The sequence below is a fragment of the Cygnus olor genome, chromosome 2 (genome assembly GCF_009769625.2).
Source record: "Cygnus olor isolate bCygOlo1 chromosome 2, bCygOlo1.pri.v2, whole genome shotgun sequence".
Lineage (NCBI taxonomy): Eukaryota > Metazoa > Chordata > Aves > Anseriformes > Anatidae > Cygnus > Cygnus olor.
Window position 1 is genome coordinate 123,686,406 of NC_049170.1, and position 22,167 is coordinate 123,708,572.

Sequence of the window (22,167 nt, forward strand, 5' to 3'; positions counted from 1 at the left end):
AATTACAATCATTCTTGCACACAGATGCAGCCGCACAGGTTTACCATGGTGCCTTCCATCCAGCAACTCAGAAAAACTCAAAATTAGAAAGTCATGCCCCAACATCTCCCCTACCCTAAGCAACCTTCGAGAACTTAAAAGCAAACATCCAAACCCTAACAAACGTTCTGACCTCAAGGTATGACTTTAAAGTTTTGAGTGTCAATATTGCAATTAATTTCACTTTTCAAATCATTTCATTGTTGCTGTTGAAGTCTCTTCCCACTTATTGTTCCTGGTGGTGTTTGATACCAACAAATGGAAACCTTTCCTCAAGTTTCCACTTACTATACCGAATTTTAAAATGCAGTCCCTCCCTCCCCTCCCATGCCTTTCCATTACAGCTAATGCCAAGAATTACCTCTTGTAGTAGTCTTTTCTAAAACAGTACCAAAATATTGATTCTTGTGAGTTTCCATCAGAGTATTGGCAAAGGTAAATGTCAGATCAACCAAAAGTGGAGGAATGCCACATGCTTTCCAAATCGGGAAGCTTTAACTATATGATGTATTTATACAGAAACCACTGAAAGCACAATGCCTTTCCTTGTTAGAATGCAAAAAAATACCTTTAACACACACACACAAAAACAAAACAAAACAAAAAACCCAAGACATACAGAAACGTCACACTCCAAATCCCAATAGTTTAAGTCACTTGGCTTTTTTATTTAGTACAATAGAAACAAGTCAAAATAATAAATGTATACTTGTTTCTCTAAAAAGCCCTCTGAGTTTTTTTAATATGGATACAGAGAATTTATATTCCTTGTCCAATCCTTCAGTTTGCGTTACAACCGTGCTGCAAATAGCATGGTTATCTCCTTGTAGTTTACACAGTCTCCTAGAAGAGTAAGATTGATGTGGAAAATATGAAAATTGTCAACTTTGGTAAATCTGAGCACAGAAGCCAGTATTTGTATGATAGTTAAGAAATTACTCTAATAATGCATTCTGGAGCTTTTTAATGCTAATGATGAAAGACAAGCATTTCATATGACATATAATGATGGATGTTATTTCAGTAATGCTTGCAGCAGACTTCAGCTTTGTAAGGGGTTCATGGAAATTACCTTTTGCCTAAGACAGAAAAATGTGGTATTTTACTGTAGGTGTGTCATGATGTAAAAGAAAAGAATGACTTGTTAGCAGAATTATAAAAGGCCAAATGTGCTTAGCAAAAACACCGGAAGACAGATTACTTTATCAGAATTTGATTTAGTCTCATAGACAGCGTTGCAATGCTCAGTATCATTTCTAATAATGTATCATCAAAAGGAGACAAAGTTTAATCCCAAGAAACTGTGAGAAAACTGCTTCAAGTTCTTTATGTTCTTACCTAGCTGTCTGCCTACCCGGCTGATCCTTAGCAAGCAGAAAGCTTGGGCTGGGACGTACTGTCATCTAAAAACAACAGACTCAGTATCTCTCTCTTTCTGTCTTCCCTTCCTTCTTTTCTTTTCTCTCTCTCTCTCTTTCTTTTTTGAAGACTATCGCATTTACGTAATCGTCCTCTTATTAGGAAGATTCTGCTGAACTGCTGACAATGATGTACAGTAGTGCTTCGCCAGTATGACGTTTGGGGAAAACGATTCTGCTGCACCACCACACAAAACCAATTAGAGAACTATTTTCTGCGACAGGTCAGGAATTTACATTGTTTCTCATAGAAAGATGTGCTTTTTAATTTCTTTATTAAGATGACATCCATGTCCCTTGCGACTTTTAGGGATGACAATCATTTGCTCATCACATGGGAAAGTACAATCAGCAAAATCGCATTACCGGTACGGGGCAATGCCAGAAACTCCAAGCATCGTTCCACATTTTCCAAATGAACTAGTTTGAGAACCAATAATTAGAACAATACATATTGATAGGATTTGTTGACAGAACCTGTAGTCACTCACCAGGGGGCTAAAGTAATGATAGTACGTATACAGCCGGCTACGTTATGTTTGCTGAACATACAAACATCATCTTTGTCAAATCACTAAGACACACAGAAAGCCTGCATGCCTTGGAATCAGGACAGGATATGAGCTACCAACTAGCTGCATCTTCTTTTTCAAGTTGTGGCTGACAAGCTGTTTCTCAGTGAAGACTTGATGGTCAGTATGTTTACACTGAAAAAAGAAAACTTGAGGTAGTATCTCCAATACAACAAATTCACGAAACCAAAGATTTCCTTGTATAAGGCTGAAACAATATCCGTAACTCACTCTGTTTACCTTAACCTGTATACATGAAAGCTTTCAAAAAATACCTAAACACAGGGAGATGAGTTGAAATGGAATTCTGTTTATTATGCAAACAGAAATTCATTAAACTAAATTACACTCACAGATTGCTTAAAGACACAAATCTCTAAATACAGTCATATAAAACAATAAAAAGGGGAAAGAGAAATAACTATTTGGTTAAACAAATTAAGGATTCTGAAGTATGACTGTATCTGCTTTCATGAATGCACTATGGTAAGTCTTCGAATTATTATTATTAATTTTACTTGCAAGAAGCCATTATTGTACTCACTCATTATCATGTGAGTATACATTAACAATAAAAAAGAGTATTTCAATTAAAGTTAGAGTTGCAGATGTGTTAAACTCACTTCAAGATGAAACACACCAATTTCCAAAGGAATAATAATAAAAAAAGAATGAATGATAATAAAAAATACATTTAATAGCAGTAAAATGCCCTTCCAAAGGACAAAAGAATATATTTTTAGGTAACAGGAAGAAAAAAAAAATCTTAATTAAACATACTGCTTGTAATTTAATTAATAGACTTTTGAAGAAAAAAATTATTTGTATTGCAAAACATTATTTATATGGAAAAATAAAGCTAAAATCACTGCCACAAAATTAACAAGCAAACTTTACATTTTACATTTTTATTTGAAACTCTCTAAAAATACAGGAATAGCTAAAAATGAGGTAGACTTAACTGTAAAGTAATTATTGATGCAACTATAAAATTCATCATTTGAACAAGGATATCAGCATGTAGAGGGGCAAAAGATCCATAACATCTACCTACTAATAGGAGGTTGTCTTTTTCTGAACAAAGGAAAATACTTGATCTTAAAATGATTTTAGTAAAAAGTATATATATAGATATGTAAATTTATATATTTAGGTTTCATTCAAGATTCCAGTTTCATTCTGTGTTTTTCTGGTACATTTAAGTGTATATGTGAAATCACTCAAATGTTTGTATTTGAGCTAGCGTAGTAAAACAGCTATAAATACAGAAAGCAGCAAGGTTATATCATACTTTATTATATTGTTATTTTCAGCAAACATGATCAGAGTAAAAGACTGGCAACAGGAAGTTTCTGTGTTCCAGTCCTGATTGTATCACTGAGTCAATGTGTCATTCATTCCCTTGTGTTCCTGTCAACCAGTTGTAAAACGTGTGAGAACATATTCTGCACTTTTTTTCTTAAGTGTTTTCTAAATTTAATCTGATATTTTTCTGTGCAGTGTCAAGATGATGTTAGTTCTCCCTTCCTCAGGAAAAAAAAAATACACGTTTATATGTGTTGGGAAAATCTATGTTCATACATTTCTCGTCTAAAAATTCTGTTGATACGCATATATACCTATAGCTGTATATAAATACACATAACCATAACTAAATCTTGTGGATACTTATTATGTACATAAAACATTTGAATTTAATGTATTGTGTCCTATGGTATGCAGACATGTTTTTGCTTAAGTAAGATTCTAAATTAAACATCTGAATTAATATTTAACTTCACTGATGGAAAAAATCAAGAGAAGTACTAAAATACTGCTCACCAGCAATATGTACAGTGAAAATATCTCCAAGTTTCTTTTGCTGATCCAGTAAGAATTTGTAAGCATCTTTTCTAAAAATCAAAGCCTTCCCAAGGTAAGGAATCCAGCCATTTATTAGTGGGGGCTCTCCAGTCTTCCTGTTAAAAACATAAAAAAAAATATCAGGAATTAGCTTTGGCATGAGAGCAACTCATCTTTATATCTATTTATATATTACACTTAGACCTACCATCTATGCATATAATTCTTACAATGTATAATATGTTGTACAGAAAGTTCTTCAGATATGACGGCAGATTAAATCTAATCACACCTCTGAGCACAGAAGGCTCTGTGTGGTGATTATGAAAAATAAGAGGGAGAAATTGAGATGCATTTAACTACAGGTCGTCCAGTTATTACCATAAAGTTATGAACACAGAAAAATTACATTCTGTAGAAAATCTCACAGCGAAGAGTCCTCTCGTTTTCAATATTTTGCATGTCAAAGGAAGATGTATCAGAAGGCAATTATGACAGATTTAGGTAAATAGGACGCTGACATACCACACAAAATGATTAGCTTTACAGATAAGGTTTTAAGAATTTCCATTTACCAGCACACAAAACAGCTACCATTCTAACTAAATACCTTTAACATAAAGATAATAGAGGCCGAACATTTACCGTAATAAATCTTAGTCTTTGTATGTTTACAGTCTGCTAAGCCAGAAATATGTATGAACAGTTTAAGATGAAATTCCAGATAATCATGTTTTTAACCCAGTCTGAAAAAGCAGCCATGGTGTGTTAGTTATGTTTGTGGAATAGTATAAAATACCTTTCAAGATTCTAGCAAGTTATATTTTTCTTTACAAAGGAAAAAAAGGTCCTATTCCTGTCCTTTTCACACTGTCCTATTCCTAACTGCAAGTAAACATCTTTCCTTCGTGCTGGTCTTTAGTTGCTTGAATCTGATTTACAACAAAGAAACATAAAGCATGCTTGCTCTGGAAAGGATTAAAACAAATATTCACGAACAACTCTGATGCTACATCCCATCTGTGAAGGTGACTTATACTACATGCAGAACAACTCATTCTGATTAAACACAAGATATTTACTAGCTCGGATCTAATCAAAGATCAAGGGATCACAAGCTTTACTACTATCATACACAGCATGGATTTTTATGTAGCTGGATTAACCCTATCATAGGCACATTCCTCCTTGAACTGCTCAAATAGAAATTAAAAAAAAATAATAAAAAGGTAAATGCGATATGCTGAATTTATTTTTTTATTTTTTTCTAATTAAAACTTTCTGTGGAGGAAATTATAAGCCAGTGATTTGCTCTCTTACCGCAAAAAAGTTGGAATAAATTTAGTTTAAAGATGAACAGATGTGGCCAAACCAAGTTGCACATCTTGAGCTCTTTCTGTTTAACTGGCCACTAATTACAAATGTTGGTTTTCAAGAAAATCATTTTGTTAACTGGAAAATAAACATTGCAAACATTCTAGTACAAATTAGAAAATTTCACAGCCTATGTGTTTGCACTGGCTTTCTTGGTTCTTTGGGTTTTGAGGGTTTGAGGTTTTTGTTTGTTTGTTTTGTGATGATTTCTTGATTGTGGGGAAGGTGCACGTCGCATAAGCCAACATGTTATATGTCCTCCCACGGGCAAGTAACACCATTATTTACTTGTGTGGTGCAGCAAACTTTGTACTGGTTAATTCTACGTTAGGTGAAGACAAGACAAGAACTAATCTGAGATTACACGAGAGGGATTACCAGCCCTGAAAGTCTAACAGCCCACTCAATACCCTTAATTATCCCCTCAAAGCCTGTAATGAATCTGGATGATTTACCAATTTTTCCCCCCAGACTACACAGTCCCACCAGCGGCCTCCTTTCACTTCCTGGGGTGGACGCGACACCCCGTACGTAGCCCTGTGACAAATATTTAGATAGGCTTTTTGTCATATTCTAATTTAATGCATCTAATTTCACTCTCCGTGTTCTGTCAGTCGGTCAAAAGCTGTATTCTTCACCAGCTTTCCGCCGGGTAAAGAGGACGCAGCTCAGAGATCCAGGGGAAAATTAACTTAATGCTCCGAGTCCGTGGGATCACATCAGGGAGACGTTTTGCTATCGCGAAGACGTGAGGGTCACCGTTCGCTGCAGACGTGTTCAGCTCAGCAGCAATAAGCTGAGCACCGGTGAACACCGTGGCACGGCTCCGTGCCTTCCAGAGGGAAACGCAGCACCCGTTCGACTCGCGACCCACAGCAGGCTGATAACAGAGACCTGTCTGCATCTCCATCTTTGCTTCTCTTCGGAAGATGGAGATCTTAATGACTCATAGACCAACACACAGAGAAGAAAAGAGCGCAGCCGAGGCTTTCTTGCACCCTGAAATACCACGCCTCACTGCACAAAGCTCTAGGCAGTAATGCTCACCTCAGCTGGGCTTTCCGAAAACCTCTCACCTGCAGTCTGCCAGCGCTCAAAACTTTGTGCTGGACTGCACTACCTGCACTATGCTGCTTTTACAGCTGTCGGTATGACCCACCAATGAAGCCCACACAAACTTTTCCCCTTCAATTAGTTTCTTATAAGCTTTACCTCAGGGCTCACACTTCACAGCCTTTATAAAATCCCGTAATTAGACAAGATACGACAAATGTTAAACTTACTGTTTTCTCATGGTATTGATTTTTTGTATCAAATGTAACACGTGCATCAAATGTAAATATCTAAGAAATATAAAAAAAAAAAAAAAGCAGTATGAAGTGTTTTGATGGCGATTTAAGTTTCCAACTTTTTAAATTCAAGCACTGAGAACTTCCCACCTGACTATCCCATATATAATGGTACTCAGATCTAGTTTAACTGCTTAAAACCTAATTCACTTAACACACTCAGCATCTCATAATATTTGCTGCATGTTCCTTAATTTTGTTGTCATTCTTTTCATGTTGGGTTGTTTTTACATATATACAGGAATATCTACACTTCACTGAGAAATCTCTTTAAAATCAGTAAGACTTAATATGAGCAAATTTTACAAATAAAGCATCAGCAACATATCCAATGCAATCTATAAGTAGGCAGATCAATTAAAAAGTGGAGGGAAACCAATGCAGTTGTATCATCCACTATGGGTAAATGGATAATTTCAAATAACTTTATGCAAAAAGTCTTCTGGCTACAAATACAGTCTGTAAATACAATGAATGAATAGATTATTGATATCTGTAATTTTTCTTTCCTTTCACGCTGAAAAGATACATCCTTGTTAGCAAGTAATGAAAAAGAAGTAAAGTTTTGGAGTTTGTTTACAGTTTCTTTAACAGGAATTTCTGAGCTCACCTAAAACATTTAAGTCACTGATTCAGGTGTGACTGTTTAGTTACTAAGGTAAGGCAGTATTAAAAAATGTGATTGTTGTATCTACGTCTCCTTTATGCTAAGCAGCAGTGATGCAGTAAACCAAATGAAAAATGTGCTGCAACATAAATTATGTGAAAAAATAGATAAAAAATATAAATATTTTTTACTTTATTTATTTTATTTCAAAGTTTTCTAAATGTTGTTTTCCATTAGTAAAAAGGAATTATTTGGGAAACCCAAACCAGGTCAACATTTGTGAGGCTCTGTGAATGTCAATGTAGATTATTTTTTTTTATTATTGTAAAGTAAAAACCCTAAAGATCCACAAGCAAACAGACTTTGCCAACTTTAATGGAAATGCCATCTTTAATGGAAAAATTATTGCTTTATAAAAGCACACAATCCTATCCTTTTGCTGGTTACACCACTCCTCTGCAGTGCAGGGCATTGGATCAGTGTAAACAAGAGGAGAATCTTTCCCATTTCACTCGTTATTTGTATTCCAAAGGAGCAGATGCCTTCCAAATTATGCAAAAATCTACAGCACATCTAGTACTATAGCAGATGAACAGGTTAATTTTTCTCTTTGCACATAATAAATCATAAGTGCTTTAACACCCATAGTCGCATTTCATGAACATAAACCTTCTGTTTAATAATGTCTGTTTACAACTAGAATCAGACATACAGTAATCTCTTGCCTGGGATAAACATTAATCCAGATCTGTCTAGAAAAATTATACAATTCATTACCATAAGTAATCTCTATTGTGCCCTGTGCTTAACCTTCATCTTTTTTCCTGTCCTATAATCTTGCAAATCCACTGGTGGTGTATGATTGGCATCTGGTGTGAGCACAGCCTCCGCTGCACAAAGAACGACCGAAAAAGCCACACACGAAAATGTCACTCCGCAGGGCACCGCTGGCTCCGCCGGCCGCTTCTGAGCAACTCACACCAACGGGTGAAAGAAACCCCAAGCTTGGGAGAAAAAGAGCCCAGCAAAGTCTATCTGTATCACTTGCCGCAGAGGGGCCATTTGTACTTTCTAAACCACCATTACCAAACACAAAAATTAAAGGCATTGGTCTCATTTCTCCATATCACTTTTGGTCAAACTACCACATCCCACGTCGACGCTGGAGCAGACCACGCTGAAGGACTTCAGGGAATGGAAATGTGTGGGTACAGGAGTAGAACAAAAGCTATTATGAACATGTCAGAGCAGTCTGAGATTATTCACAGGCTCGATCACAATATTTAAGCAATAAGACATGACAGACAGTGTCTTTCCAGGGGCTTATGAGCACTCTAACTGTGAGGAAAAGAATGAGGCCAAAGGCTTCAACCCCAACAAAGGTAATCCCCAGAAATGTGGTGTCTGGAGTGTCTTGTTGTATTATGAAAGAGAGACACAGGAAACTTAGGACAGGAGAAAGCCAGCAAGTCCTTCTTTTTTTCTTTTCTTTTCCTCTCTTTCCTTTCTTCTTCTTCTTTTTTTTTTTTTTTTTAAATTTAGCAGTTAGTTTCTCCCAAACCTTTTCACAGCATTAGGTGTTTGAATCCACAAGGACAAAACAAAACAAAAAACCAGAACATTTTACATTTTCTTTCAGACATTTGTCCACAACAAAAATTTTTTATACTTATAAAATTAAGTATGCTTTAAATACCCCATCGAAATTATTTGCCTCAGTGATCCCCTGGCACTCTTACTTTTCCAGGTTGAATACGTGCAATATTAAAAAGTATTCCCTGCAGAATTAGACAGATGAGAGCTTTAGTAATATACAGTCTTCTACCTTTGAATTCCCAGCTTGAACGCTTCCTGCAGAGGTGAGGACCAGCTGTTGCTCCTATCCGACCACTATTTGGAGGCTTACATAGAGCAAATGGATTCATCAGGCCATGTCTTGGCAGAGAGATGCACACGAGGACTGACTCAGTGAAGAAGATGTCTCTTCACACATGGAAATGAAAAGTTCACCGCCATTGCCTATACCTTCACCAAGGTAAACTGACTTTGCAGTGCTGACAACCTCCTCTTTTCCATCCACTGATGACGCAAATGGTGTGTTCAAAATTTCAGGCAAAAAAAAGTTAAAAAGCAATGTCTAGACCCAGGAAATACACCTCTGAGCACACCAAAGAGAGAAAAGTTTATTTGCTCTTTCAAAAAGAGCATATGGCAAGGACAGATTATAATGGTGATGTGAGACAACCTAGAAGAAATGCTGATGAGAACAAACCAACCAACCAGTGAATATTTATTAAGGCTCCCCCACAAAAAATGCAATACTTATATTGAAAGTACTTTTGTTAAAAACTTATGGGATTTTCAACAAAAATGCATTTCTTCTGTAAAAATATACAAGCTTTTTGTTGTTAAGAACTCTAACTTCCGTAGTAAACCCTTCATCACAAGAACCTATTCACCTACCATTTTTTCCCCTCTTCTATTAATTCCATTTGGGTCATCCCTGAATATCCAAAAAATACCTGTACTCAACAATTCATTCAGTAGCTCTGAAATATTGCTGTCTAGGAACTTTTTTTTTTTTTTTTAGCTACATTATCTTAGCACCTGTAGGTTTACATTGCGCGTATCACCTCCTCAAACTTTTGTGTTGAAGGGCACATCCAAAAACTCAACCATTACTTGTAGTGACTGGCTGGGGCATTGCCTAAAAACCCAAAAGGTAGGAAAATATCATTTTGAGAAAGCACTCTGAAAAATTTAAAAACGGAAACCGACCACAAAAAAAAGCTTTTGGCTTAGGTATATCAGAGATTTAAAATTCCCAGAAGGTTTCTGCACAAAAGGTAATGTGAAATTTTGTAACAGCCAGAACCTACTCATGGAAGAGACTCAGTCAATGCAACAATAGTTCAGTGATATTGGAAGTTAATACAAATTCAGTGCTTATGGCCCCTTCTCTGAAATGCTATGTTGTCTTTGCTCTGGGTGAAGTCAATAAGAGCAGCTCATGGTTATTTTATCATGTCTTACATTTGGGATCACTTGCCCAGTCTGGGTATTTTCCTTTCATAGTTTAACTGTAATCAAATAAAAATAGTATAGGAGGGGATACTGAGAGGTTACTTACTCTGTGCCCGATATTCCAGGTAGGCTACTTCATGCCAACACCTTCTCTCTTATTCCCTTATGCTGCTCTTGAAGATAGCAATGGAGTCTCCAGTCTCCCCAAGCAATCTGTCCTTATCAGAAAATTTCTCCTCATGTCTAACCTTTATCTTCATGCTGCACTTCACGCCCTCTACTTCTCATTCTGTCTACAAAGGATAAGAGAATAAATGATCCCCTTTACTTCTGCAGGGGAACTTTATATATTCAAAGGTACTTATCACATCTTCCTTTAGTCTTTTTTGGGTTAAGCAACCCCAGGTTCTTCCAGTACTTCCTCACAAGGGTTTTCTAGACCTCTGTGTACTCACACCACTCCCCTCTTCCTGAAGTTAGCCCATATCCCCCTGGAAGCGCAGCGCCATGCACTGAGCACCGCACAGCGATTACCTTGTACATCTTGTGGGTGATGCGCACGACTCTGCATCCCGGTACAACCTCAGCTTTCTGTGCAATATCACAACGGTGATGAGAAAAAAGCAGCTTCAGAACCATTACAGACCTCAGCCTTTTCCCAGAGAAAAGATCCTGGTCCTGTCCAGATGCTGCTGGTTAGTCCTCTGTTTTTTTCCAGTTTGCCATTTGAAACACTAATCCCTCCTTTGCAGGCCCCTTTTCTTTTAATATTATCCAGTAACATAAAATGCTTTTTTTTCCCTGTATTCATGCGAGAAGGACTGGACCAGAATATGAACTCCACCAGTATTTCCCTTTACCACTGTCAGGAACATATTTACACTGCACACTGATTGACTTCACCCAAGACAACCCAACAACTCTCGTCTGATATCCATCTCTTCCATAATCCATTTCTGCACTTTAATACATTGCCTTACTGCAACACATGTTAAAACTGTACACAGTAAGCAGCTCATAGTAGGAAATCATATTAACCGTCTGGCCTAGAAATGACAAGAGAAGTGTGGATAAGAATGTCAGCACTCCACACAGAAATATATTCAAACATGCAGAAATCATTCCTTACGTAATAAAGAGCAAACAAATAAATTCAGGCAATCTCAGAAACAGTGGTGGGACATCATCACGTTTAAAAAGCCATGTTAACAAGGAAAGTGAAGAGAATATTATACAACGATGTTGCATCTTCTGTGTGCATCAACTGTATTTTCTTTGAGCAGAGAATATAGAATTTCAGAAGTAAAAAAAAAAATATGTAAAAATCAACTATTATTTTCCCTGAAACTGTAGGAATGCTAAATAATGAAGGATGTTCATTAGAACAAAGCAGGTAATGAAAATATAGGCTTTATTTCATGTAAGTGAGCTGTCCAAAAGTCTGGTTTCTTGGTTAAGCCGGACATCTTGAAGTTCTCTATAATCAACAGAGAGAAAAGGTGTGAAAAGGCTTTTTTCAAAATATTGCTCTTTACTAACCACAGATAGATTAGAGATGCTCACTTAGGTGGTAGAGTGACTACATCTGCCCTTTTGAACAGAGTATATTATATACCACTCCAGGTCACCAAAGGAACACTGCAGAACATTGGTCTCTCACTTGCTCTGTCTGCCACATAAATGATTTGCAAATACCAGCAGCCAACTCCTGATTTATCTAGGTAATTATGTAGAGAAACAGGGCCACTTGCTCTGTCTTAAAATCTGCATGTGCATAGCTTTATATGAATTAAAAAACAAAAAACAAAAAACAAAAAACACATTTAATGTTTAAAAAAGATGCAACACAGCTATGAAGTCTTTAATTAACAATTTCATGACTTCCACAATTACGCCCATGCATTCCCCAACTGGAAGTACAATAGCAATCTAAAAGCAATTTCCCACCTCTCCTCCTAGAGTTTCAGATGTCAGACATTTCATGAACCTTATTAAAAATTAACAGTCAGGACACACACATTTTGCTCAAAAAATGTACTGAAAAATTCCAAAGTCTGAAGAGTTGAATAAATACAAAAATGTCCCAGATACCTTGCTTAGTCCACTTATTTGTAAATACAACTCTAAGTTGGGATGAAGCACTGAGAGAAGGTGACTACTCCTGTCACTAATGCATACATCAGATGAAAACAGCAACTGAATACAGTACTCAGGTGAATGTTTCAAAAACCTTATTGTTTTTAAGATGAACACAATATCAAAAGCTTATGTCTTCTTCCTTGTTATAGGATTATATATACTCACTTTCCAGATTCCTGTTTTCAACCTTTTCCTTCTTCTTTTAAAAATCTATTGCATGTTAGGAGAAACAGTCTTGAAACCTAACTCTCCATTACAAATTCATTCTCTCCCGCTTCGTCTCCTTCTGCCACCAGCCTAGATTAACATCTCCATTTCTCCATCTGAACTGATGCTACGCTTGAAATCCCAGCTTTATTTTTTTTCTTTTGCCTCTCTCCCTGCCCTCCACAACTTTACCTTCTACTTCTCTCAGCACAAGAATACAGGCAATTTATTTCAGCAGAAAGCATGTTGTAATCTGCACTCTTTTGCTCCTCACTAGTTGTAATGTCTCCTTCCTTGTTCATAGACATGCTTCTATGCTCTTTCCTCAAATCCCTCTTCTGAATATTCCCTACTCCGTTTTCCATTTCCCTTGAATCCTTTCTTTCCATCTTCTCTTTCCCTAAACTATGCTATGGCTCTGCCCCTGCCTACATTAGTCTTTGGCAAGCCACACTTTCTCATAGTTCATAGCCTGATAAATCCTGATCCTGCCTTAACAAGCTGCCACAATTAGGGGGCAACAAACCTGATTATTTCCAAATTTATTTTCCTTGGGCTGGGCAGTGACACCTTTCACACCGCTGTGCATATGAGAAGCACCCTTCTATTATTCATGCCGCACACTCTGTAACAGCAGCCTCATTCAGCATTTAGTCTGATCCGAGTGGATATGAAGTGCAGTCTTTCACTAAACATTCCCGGGTAGGACTAGCCTGAAACTAGACCTCTCATCGTGGGGGAGATTCTAAAATATCTAAAAACATTTTTATTTTTAAACATTAAAAAAAAAAAAGACCCTAAAAATATTTCCCACCAAACAGCTGCTCCTCGATTTTACTTAGCAAGCACCAGAATGAAGGCAGCTGCAGCCTGCTCAGTGTGCTCACAGACTTTCCCTGCTCCTGGAAAGACGACGAGAGGGATGCTTGTGCCCTCTCCTCCTCCCGGGGATTTTTGGGGCAGCCTGCGGGCAGCCGCAGCCCGTGCAGACACCCTGCAAGCTGGGCGATGGATTGTGCTGCTCACAGACAGCCTCCCCCCGACCTCCCCCTGGGGTGTCCTCATCTGCTTTTCCCTCTCCTGAGCCTCAAACTCTGCTGAGCCCGTAACAGATTTAATGTGTATTAATTTAGGAGCTTCGGTGTATTGCCTGAAAACAATGGTTTGATGCTTGGGAAATATATTCCTTTAATTGGTCTGCATCTGCCTTTCTTAAATATTTATGTAAACTCTATTGTGTTCAAGGGCATAAGGGTTAAATCTAAATGAAGTTAATGGCTTTGTGTTTGTTAGCGTTCTCTGGAATGTACGACATCCTCATCAGTTTTAGGTAACCGAGCTAATTCCAATTTTAGGTAAATCAGGAATGCATTTTCGTTCTGCAGTCACGGAAAGCTAAAATATTATTAATTGGAGATTGTAAGATGCAATGATAACTGGGACATCATAGGTCTGAACATGTTTTAAATCCCTCTGCTGTGAAACAGGGAGTAGAAAATACAAACACAATTCTCAATTTTTTAAATTAAATTGAGCAAATGTCAACTTGGGTTGGGGACTAATCAGAGGCATTACAATTGCAAATTAATACTTGTTTCATTATTTTCCTAAGTTCTTTCCTCCAGAAAATAATATTCATTTTATAAAAGCATCATCTTTTTGAGGAGTCCAAGATTTTACTGTCCTTGATTTACTGAAAAATGACTTTTTTTTTTTTCTTGGAAAAACAAATACTACCCTATTTCATCATTTCCTACTCTGGTTCAAGAGTATAGGATAGATCTTGATTTCATTCAGATTTAGATTTGAAATACAAAGAGCCTAATTTTGCAGTCATCTGTACTTGAAGAGATGGAACCAAAACACCACATCTAAACACACTTCTGCGCTTCCTAGTCCACTTAACATGAAAATGATTTTAAAAAGCACCATCAAACAACTTTCAACATTGTAAAATTTCCAACTGAAATCTATTTTTTAATTCAAACACTGTGACTTCAGTCAATTTCTAATAAAGTTCACCCCCCCGCCTCTAAACTCAGTGGCACACCTGGCAGGTAACAGTAATTTCCATTTTCCATTGAGTAAAAGCCTGAATTTGAAAATTACAAATTTCATTTAAGAAACATTCAATGTCTTGTAAACAGCTCTTCCAACTGAGCACCGTCACACCTGTTTTTAAGCCCCACATTATCCAACTGCTGAATGCCAAACAGTAGGTGAGGCGGTCTACACACGGAACGCAAAATTCTTTACAGTCTCAAAGCTTCACGAGTCTTAGAAATTTAAAACATTTCCACTGGGGAGACAATAAGAGTTAGAGGTTCTAATGAAAAGAAAATGAATGCAGTCAGAGAAAAAGATTCAGGATATTTTGTCCATGTTTACATTACTGTGCAGAAACAGACGCAAACCTGGGACTCTGGCCAGGTTGCTCACCCATTCGTCTTTCTCCTTGCTGAACCACCGCCAGGACTGGGCACTCAGCTGGTGCAGAAGGCCATGGCTGTGGGCAATGGCTTAGAGTACACCCAAGGGTCCTCTCCTGCATGGCTTGCTACTTGACCTGGCAGGTAGCCCATGTGCACCCTTGAATTTTGCCGTATGGCTGTTGCTGGATGGACTAAACGGCCCAGATTTCTCCCTAGAAGACAGCTGGGATCTGTAGGCAGTCTGAAACTCCACCAGCTCAGGTTGCCAGTAAGGTTTATATGAGGTACTGGGTCTTGTGAAAGCCCTGCACATCAGACTCTGCTGGGATCAGCCACCTCAGGTGCAGCATAGATGCTGCTTGCAATCTTATTTCCATCTGTACGCCTGTGTCCAGAAGCATGCCCTTCCCATTGTCCCAGGACTTGCATATTTGAAATCTGGTCAGGTTCTACAATTTTGATTTGCTCCAATTGAAAGCTGCTATGTCATACATGTCCAATAGACTTCCATTGTATCATAGGGTGGATATCAACAGCATTGTAAACAGATGGAGAAATGCGCAAAATGTGAACTCACTGAAGTCAATACTAGCTTGGCTATTCAGACTAACAGGGAAGATTTCATGTCATGTGCTGCACTGTGAAGTCTGGTATGGGGTCGGTCCCAAATTTCATATTAAAATGTACACCCTGTCCTGTTGCTCATAAAAAATGGTGGCATTACAGGGATGCTGTGGAGTGCATTCAAAGGCATGGCCAAATCCTGAGTAACAGGTTTCCCTAGCTACAGGAAAGAAAGACTTGTAAATACTTTGGTTATAAACTTGAGTCTTAACTGGTGTTATTCTTTACCAATAACTGTTCCATTTATATGCTGTATCATGCACATTTGCCTTTATTATTTTTCAATTAGAAAAAAAATCCTAAGAAAATGAAAATTAGAAATGAAAGGTTATCAGTAACAATTTTTAACATTTCAATTCCAAGCATTTGCACCATTCTGATCCAATGTAGCCTTCTGTTAATGATACATCTGTCATTTCATTGACACCCCTAAACAGCTTTATTCTCTTTTCTAATTAAGAGACAAAGCCGATTATGTCAATCTACGAACTGACATCTGAGTGCTTTTGTTATAATGTAAGAAGCAATGAATATGACTATTGTTATGCTAAAACAAAAAACTTGGGAATTTTAACTGAAAAACCCAAGATGGCAAAATATGTACGGGCTAAATTAAAACAGATTCTTCCTATTCATGCAAAATGCACATGTGATTGTATTATTTAATTAAATGAAGATACTGTGTGAAAAATGAATTCCCAGCCATAGAAAGCATAAAGCAACAATGATACATAATACGCCTGACTAAAATATGTGAGAAGAAGCCACCAGATTGTAAACTATCTCAAACAAATAAAGGACAGGCTGAACCATCAATCCTCAAGGAAAAAAAATAAGATGTAAAACAATCCAAACTGCTTGCATACAAAGACATGGTTTCAGCTCCATCCTGTTAAATCAGATACCTGCTCAGTGAGCTCTCCTGCATGAAGGAATGCTTTCTGGAAGTGTTCTCCCATAGTGACATATGCATTAGCTGGGAACACAGAAAATAAGCAGCTTTCACCACATCCTCCAAGCTACCGTAAATGTTCCTCTGTTTTGTGAACCAGAACTAGCTGCAGTGACTGCTCAACCTGGTGAACTGACAGGTGTTTTTGCGACAACGCTGTGGATGGGATGAAATGCTTGCTATTGTAGGAATGCCTCTGTGTTTGGATGGAGACATGCTGGACTTGAACAATCTCCCAGACGCCCGCATTAATTGCTGTAATCTGTGTCACCTAAAAAGGCCACAGTGCAGACAGCAGCAGGCAAGCTCCACGGAATCAGACCACCTTCAGTATTTTGGGATGCTCGCAGTTTTCAGGCTCGAAGATAACATGAAACAGTTTTCCCCTCAGTTGTGATTAAAGGCAACAGACAGAGGTTACATGTCTCATCTGACAGCACCAGAGCTTCGGTACTGGTGCCTGTGCTGACGAACTCGCAGCTGCAGCTGCTGGCAGGAGAGCACAGAGCCCTTTCCAAGGAGCTTCTCTGCCTCTGTGTGAGGGATTCCTGCAGACGGTGCTGGTGTCCTCAGGACAGAGGCTGACACAGCTCTCCTGGCATCCACTAAACTACACAAATTTGCACCCTGAAGAGCTAGTCTTCAGTTGCTGACTGTGTCAACCAGTGTTAAACATAGATTTTTCTTTTTTCCTTTGAAAACTTTTATTCTAAATTATCAGAAAAAGACTTTATAAGCTATAGTATCAACAGAGTTCCTTTTTTTTTTTTTAATATAGATTATAGCATCTGTGTTCCCTAACTTGCACACTGCACCTCTGGTTACAAATTACCACTCTTTTACCATTTGCTGGTGAAAGGGTCACATCCTTTTCCCCCAATAATTAGAGGCAGTAAATGGTTGAATGTCTGTGACCTCAGACTGGGAAAAAACCCTCTGTCTTTGCCTTCACTGAGACTTAAGTCAGCAAGGAATGTACCTCCTTTTACATTTATTAATATACATCTGAAATTTTAAGCTATATCCTTTGCACTAGATATGCAGGCTAAACACATTTCTCTGTATAACTGCTGAGAGATGCAAGACAGGTGATGTTTACTACTTATAAAACAAAGTGGTCTTGCTCGGTTCAAAAACAAGTGGTCTTCTTGGGTTGTACACCATGGAATACCTAGCTGACTGAAAGCAAAATTTTGGGAAGTGCTTTAAAGGAATTCTTAAAAGGGGTAATATTTTTTCCTCTGCCTCAGGATCTCCTCCAAGAGCATGCTCCACTGCCAACTGTTACTAACCAGTTTGATAGCACCTAGTTCTGATAGCTACCCGCTGATAAGGTTGGGCTGCTCGCTGTTTAGTGGGAGAAAGGGAAGATCTCAGAATGTATGATCTTTGGTTTGGAAAGCTGCAGCATCTTCTTCTAAGCCAGAACCATTTCACTCACACAGAAGTAACGAGAGTGGGAAATTTACAGAAGAGTTTGGAAATGCATCACGCTCTTAAGTGTAGCTTCCATCAGATGTCAGGTCACCTCACAGGTGACTGAGAACAGTATCACACCGTCCTAATCCAAACGTAAATATCCGGAGTTAGGATAATTGAACAAAAAATATTGCTGGTATTTGGCATTACCTTGGGTTTTTCTATTGATCTGGGTTGCGCATCTAGTCTATAAGAGCAGGAAAATAAATAAATAAATAAACATATGTACAGACCCAGTGGTATGAATCCACATAGCAGCATTAATTTATACATTGCTATTGCTAGGCCAAATAATACTGGGTAAGTTAGTAGTATCAGGTTAGTATTGGTACGCTAACAAAGCAGACTATGGTCGCAGAATATGAGTGCTCGCCAACATGCACAGGAGCAGGACCAATACCACAGTCAGGATCACGATGACATTCCCAGGGAAAGGGGACTGTATGTTGACTGAAGAATTCTCCTCCATAAATTGCCTTTGAAAAGCAGATTTGTAAATCCTTGTAACAAAAAACTGCAACCGCACCTGGCCTTCGCACAGCCTCGGAGCTGCTCCCGCCCATGCTGGGATCAGCTCCCTCCGGGACATCAGCTCCCACCACCAGGCACTGGACATCTGCCAGTCACAGCACAAGCAGCATCTTCCAGCAGAAGAGGCATTGCAGTCCCTTCTCTTACTCCTCCTGCCCCCTCCCTGGACACGGCCGAGGGCAGAGAAGTGCAGCCAAGACTTCGCTGTGCCCCAGCAGCTCCTCGCTGCTGCGAGAGGGTCACTGGCAGCCAGAATGATTTAGAGCAGCCTTCAGGCTATTCTAAGTTACAGCGAGGGACTTGACTGACTCATTGCTGCTCCAGGACTGTGGGAACATAAAGCTACCTTAAAGCCATTTTCAGACATCCCTGCTTCTGAGCTGTGCTATTTTATCCTTGTCTGCAACTGAAAATAAATGAGACCGCAGCTTGTTGGCGAGTCCTGTGGCTGCAGCAATGGGGTGGCTTCCTTTGCCTTTCTCCTGCCTTCGTCTTTCTGTCTGTTTGGGTTTTGCAGCTAGCTCTGGGAGTGCTCGCAGTCCCGTGCTCTAGCAGAAGTGGTGATCCATGTCAGCCTGTGCTCTATTGATCGGTCTTACAAAGCCGAGGCTCCCGTCGGCTGTGGGGCTCCACGAAGTCACGCCGCACACGAATTTGTTGTTCGCAGACAAGGCGTGCAGCATTCTGCTGGTCCACATGTGTGCCCTGCCCACCAGGAATAGTTTGGTAATTTAGCATCTTAATCAAAAAAAAAAAAAAAAAAGCTGCTGGTGACAGGCTAAACTGAAGGGAGATCAACTGTTTCGTTATCAGCTTGCTTATATTTTTACTCCAGAGGGACTTTGATTTCCACTTCTGCATTAATAATCTACGCTGTTAGCACACAGAAAATACCAAACTACATTTATTTCCCCCAATTTCTGTAGTATCCATGCTCTTACTATACACCTTCTGTTTTCTCTTCCTTTTTAGATTTGCCATTTTTAATGCTCTCTCGTGTATTTTTCACACTTACCCTCTTTGTCCTTTTCCTCAGTAATACCTTTATTAAAATCTATCTTTTTAGTAAAAAGTACTTCAATTTTTTGATATTATTGCTTCTTCTCCATAACTATCTGGATTTTACATTTCATTAAGCAGATAGCTTTAATTTTTACTTTTCTCTGACTGTTCCTTTGATTAGACTGTTTCTTGTCTTGACCCTTTCATTTTATTTTCTCTTCTAATTTTTTCTCTTTTTAATCTTTTCTCTTCTAATTTGCTTTTACTCTGCCTAACCAACGTGTGTCTCTTTTCAAGTGTGGTTCTATTCCGTATTGCTCTCCTTACCTTTGTTATCAGTGCTTATCTGTGTTGCTCAGTGCTGACAGAGTTCTTCCCCTAACCCTGTGAATGACAGTGACAGCATCTGAGTGGTAGCTGGCAGATTTAGGCACAGGAAGTATCTGTCTGAAAAGATTTTATTTGGTTTTATTTTTGTTTTGCCTGTAAAATCAGACCTCTTGAATCCTAGAGCACCAGGGGGCATTGTTTCATTTAGAAAATAAAAATTGCCATGATAGCTATTAACTCCACAACAAGTCCACTGCAACACCAATCAGATCGAAAAGGGAAAAAAAAATGGAGCTACTATGTCAATTGCACTGACCAAGGTGGGCTACGGGTCAGATGTTTCGATGCTTGAAGATGGGTATTGTTCTAGAAAGCTGTTCCATGGTAAATCAGAAGTGTCACACCTCTGACCTCCATTCCTGTACACCTCAACGTTCAACTATTGCATCGAAGGGGAAATCAGAGACCAGAAGTTACAATGACAGCTCCTGAACAGAAACCAGAATTTAGTCAACAGTGGAAAATACTGAGTGAAGTATCTAGAAGGAACAGGCAGCGATGGCCAAGGGAAATTACACATAAAAGTAAAGAAACAGCCTGAACTGCCATTAAAACGAATGGAAATGTAAAGCAGCACGGAAAAGTGGATTATCTCCCAGGATTGGGCCCAGTGGCGATATTTTTGTGGTGTCATTAATAGGCTGCATTTCATATAAGCAAGTGCACGGTAATAACAAACCTAAGTGCAACTTCACAGCTGACTAAACTTGTAATAGCAACAGGCAACTCAATTAACACTAGTGAAACAATGCTGTTTGCCAAAGAAAAAGAGAAAAACAAGGCAGCAAAACTGTCTACAATTATGAGGGAAATCATCTATGTAACAACTTAACTAATGCCCAGAAGCCGAATGACTCACAGCATTAAGGAAATTGGAAAGGGTGCTCAGTAGTATTATACAATTCGGGACACGTACTTTAGAATATTGCAGTCTTAACATGCCAGCAACAAATTTAAGCATTGTGCAATATATGGCTCCAAACCCTGCAGAACATAAGTGAATGCTTAATTTAAACTGCAGTGCAGAATTAAGCATGTAGCTATTGACAGATTTTGGATCTAAATGTTCAAATGTGGATTTGTTGTTGTTAAGGGTGATGCTTTTATTTTCATATGATTTGATGTTTGGGTAGCTTGAAGAGTTTTTGCTCTATGACTTGGGCCCTAAGTGCCTTTGTAAGGAAAAAGAAGTGAAATGTAGCTACCTCTGGACTGTTTGCTGCTGATGCTGAACTTCTGGTGGAACTGACTGCCACGGGGTAATGCGTGAAACATTCACTCTTCTCACAACAATGAGTGTTGCTACAGCTCTGCTAGTTCAAGCCATAATGACCCATGCCTGGGGCCAGGCCACATACAGACCATAAAAAGAAAAGAGCAAGCTTCATGTCATACTCCTGATCCATGAATCTGGGATGGTTTCTATCTAAGTGTAAAAAATGACCCTTTTTTGGCTTGGGCCCGTAACAAGAAGGCTCTCTTGACCTGCTGAAACCCACAGGAGCTCCTGTCTGGCCTGCAAGCTCAGATTTCCTCTAGGTGGAAGTCAGAGCCCAGGATGTGGTGGTGCATGCCCCACTGGAAAGTCATCTGGAAGGCAGTGGGAATCAGATATCAAGATCAAAACTCATATAGCAAAGTTCTTATAGAACAACTATTCCTCCACTTCTTTATGTTGCCTTCAGATGCTGAGCCCCGGTCACTCTGCATCCCAACAACTGGGCACTGCTCAGCGCATCATATTCTTCCTCTGAACGGCATATTGATTTTCCATAGGAAAGTGAATCATACAGCAGACACTTCATGGTTTGTTATAAAGACCACTGAAGACTTGAGAAATGTATGTCTGTGCATATGCACATACAAATAAATCAACAACCAAAATATCAAAGACGAAACCTTTCTTTTACCCCTCTACATTTTTTGCAAACCTTTTCCTATTACTTGCAATAAATAGTTTCTTCATTTTTACTAATAAAGCTCATATTGATGTCTCTCCTTTATAATGAATAGCACAAAAAAGCATACATTCACATTATATATAAAATCATACACACATTATCATACACACCTACGCAAAGCTAAAACAACACCTGCAATTTGCCTTACTGTGCTGTATTTTACTTCTTTGTGTATTTTCAGTTCACCATTACAATTGAAATGATTTCAAATGCTCATCTTCTTGC

At 38.6% G+C, this 22,167-nt stretch overlaps 1 protein-coding gene across 4 annotated transcripts in view; it reads right to left on the bottom strand.

Moving 5' to 3' along the window:
- LOC121064381 (cytochrome P450 7B1) overlaps positions 1–22,167 on the bottom strand; it is a 124,055-nt gene that overhangs the window by 19,033 nt on the left and 82,855 nt on the right. Inside the window, exons 2-3 of one of the 4 annotated variants that reach the window (XM_040545768.1) lie at positions 3,851–3,987; positions 1,949–2,164 (exon numbers count right to left, since the gene is read on the bottom strand). Coding sequence is in view for 2 of the 4 variants with exons in the window: in XM_040545767.1 (XP_040401701.1) it covers positions 3,851–3,987; positions 6,529–6,575 (184 nt within the window). In the remaining 2 variants the exon portion in view is untranslated. Of the gene's footprint in view, positions 1–1,948; positions 2,165–3,850; positions 3,988–6,528; positions 6,584–18,208; positions 18,231–22,167 lie in introns of those variants that run through there. The other 3 variants (XM_040545769.1, XM_040545767.1, XM_040545766.1) reach the window with 3 other exon arrangements.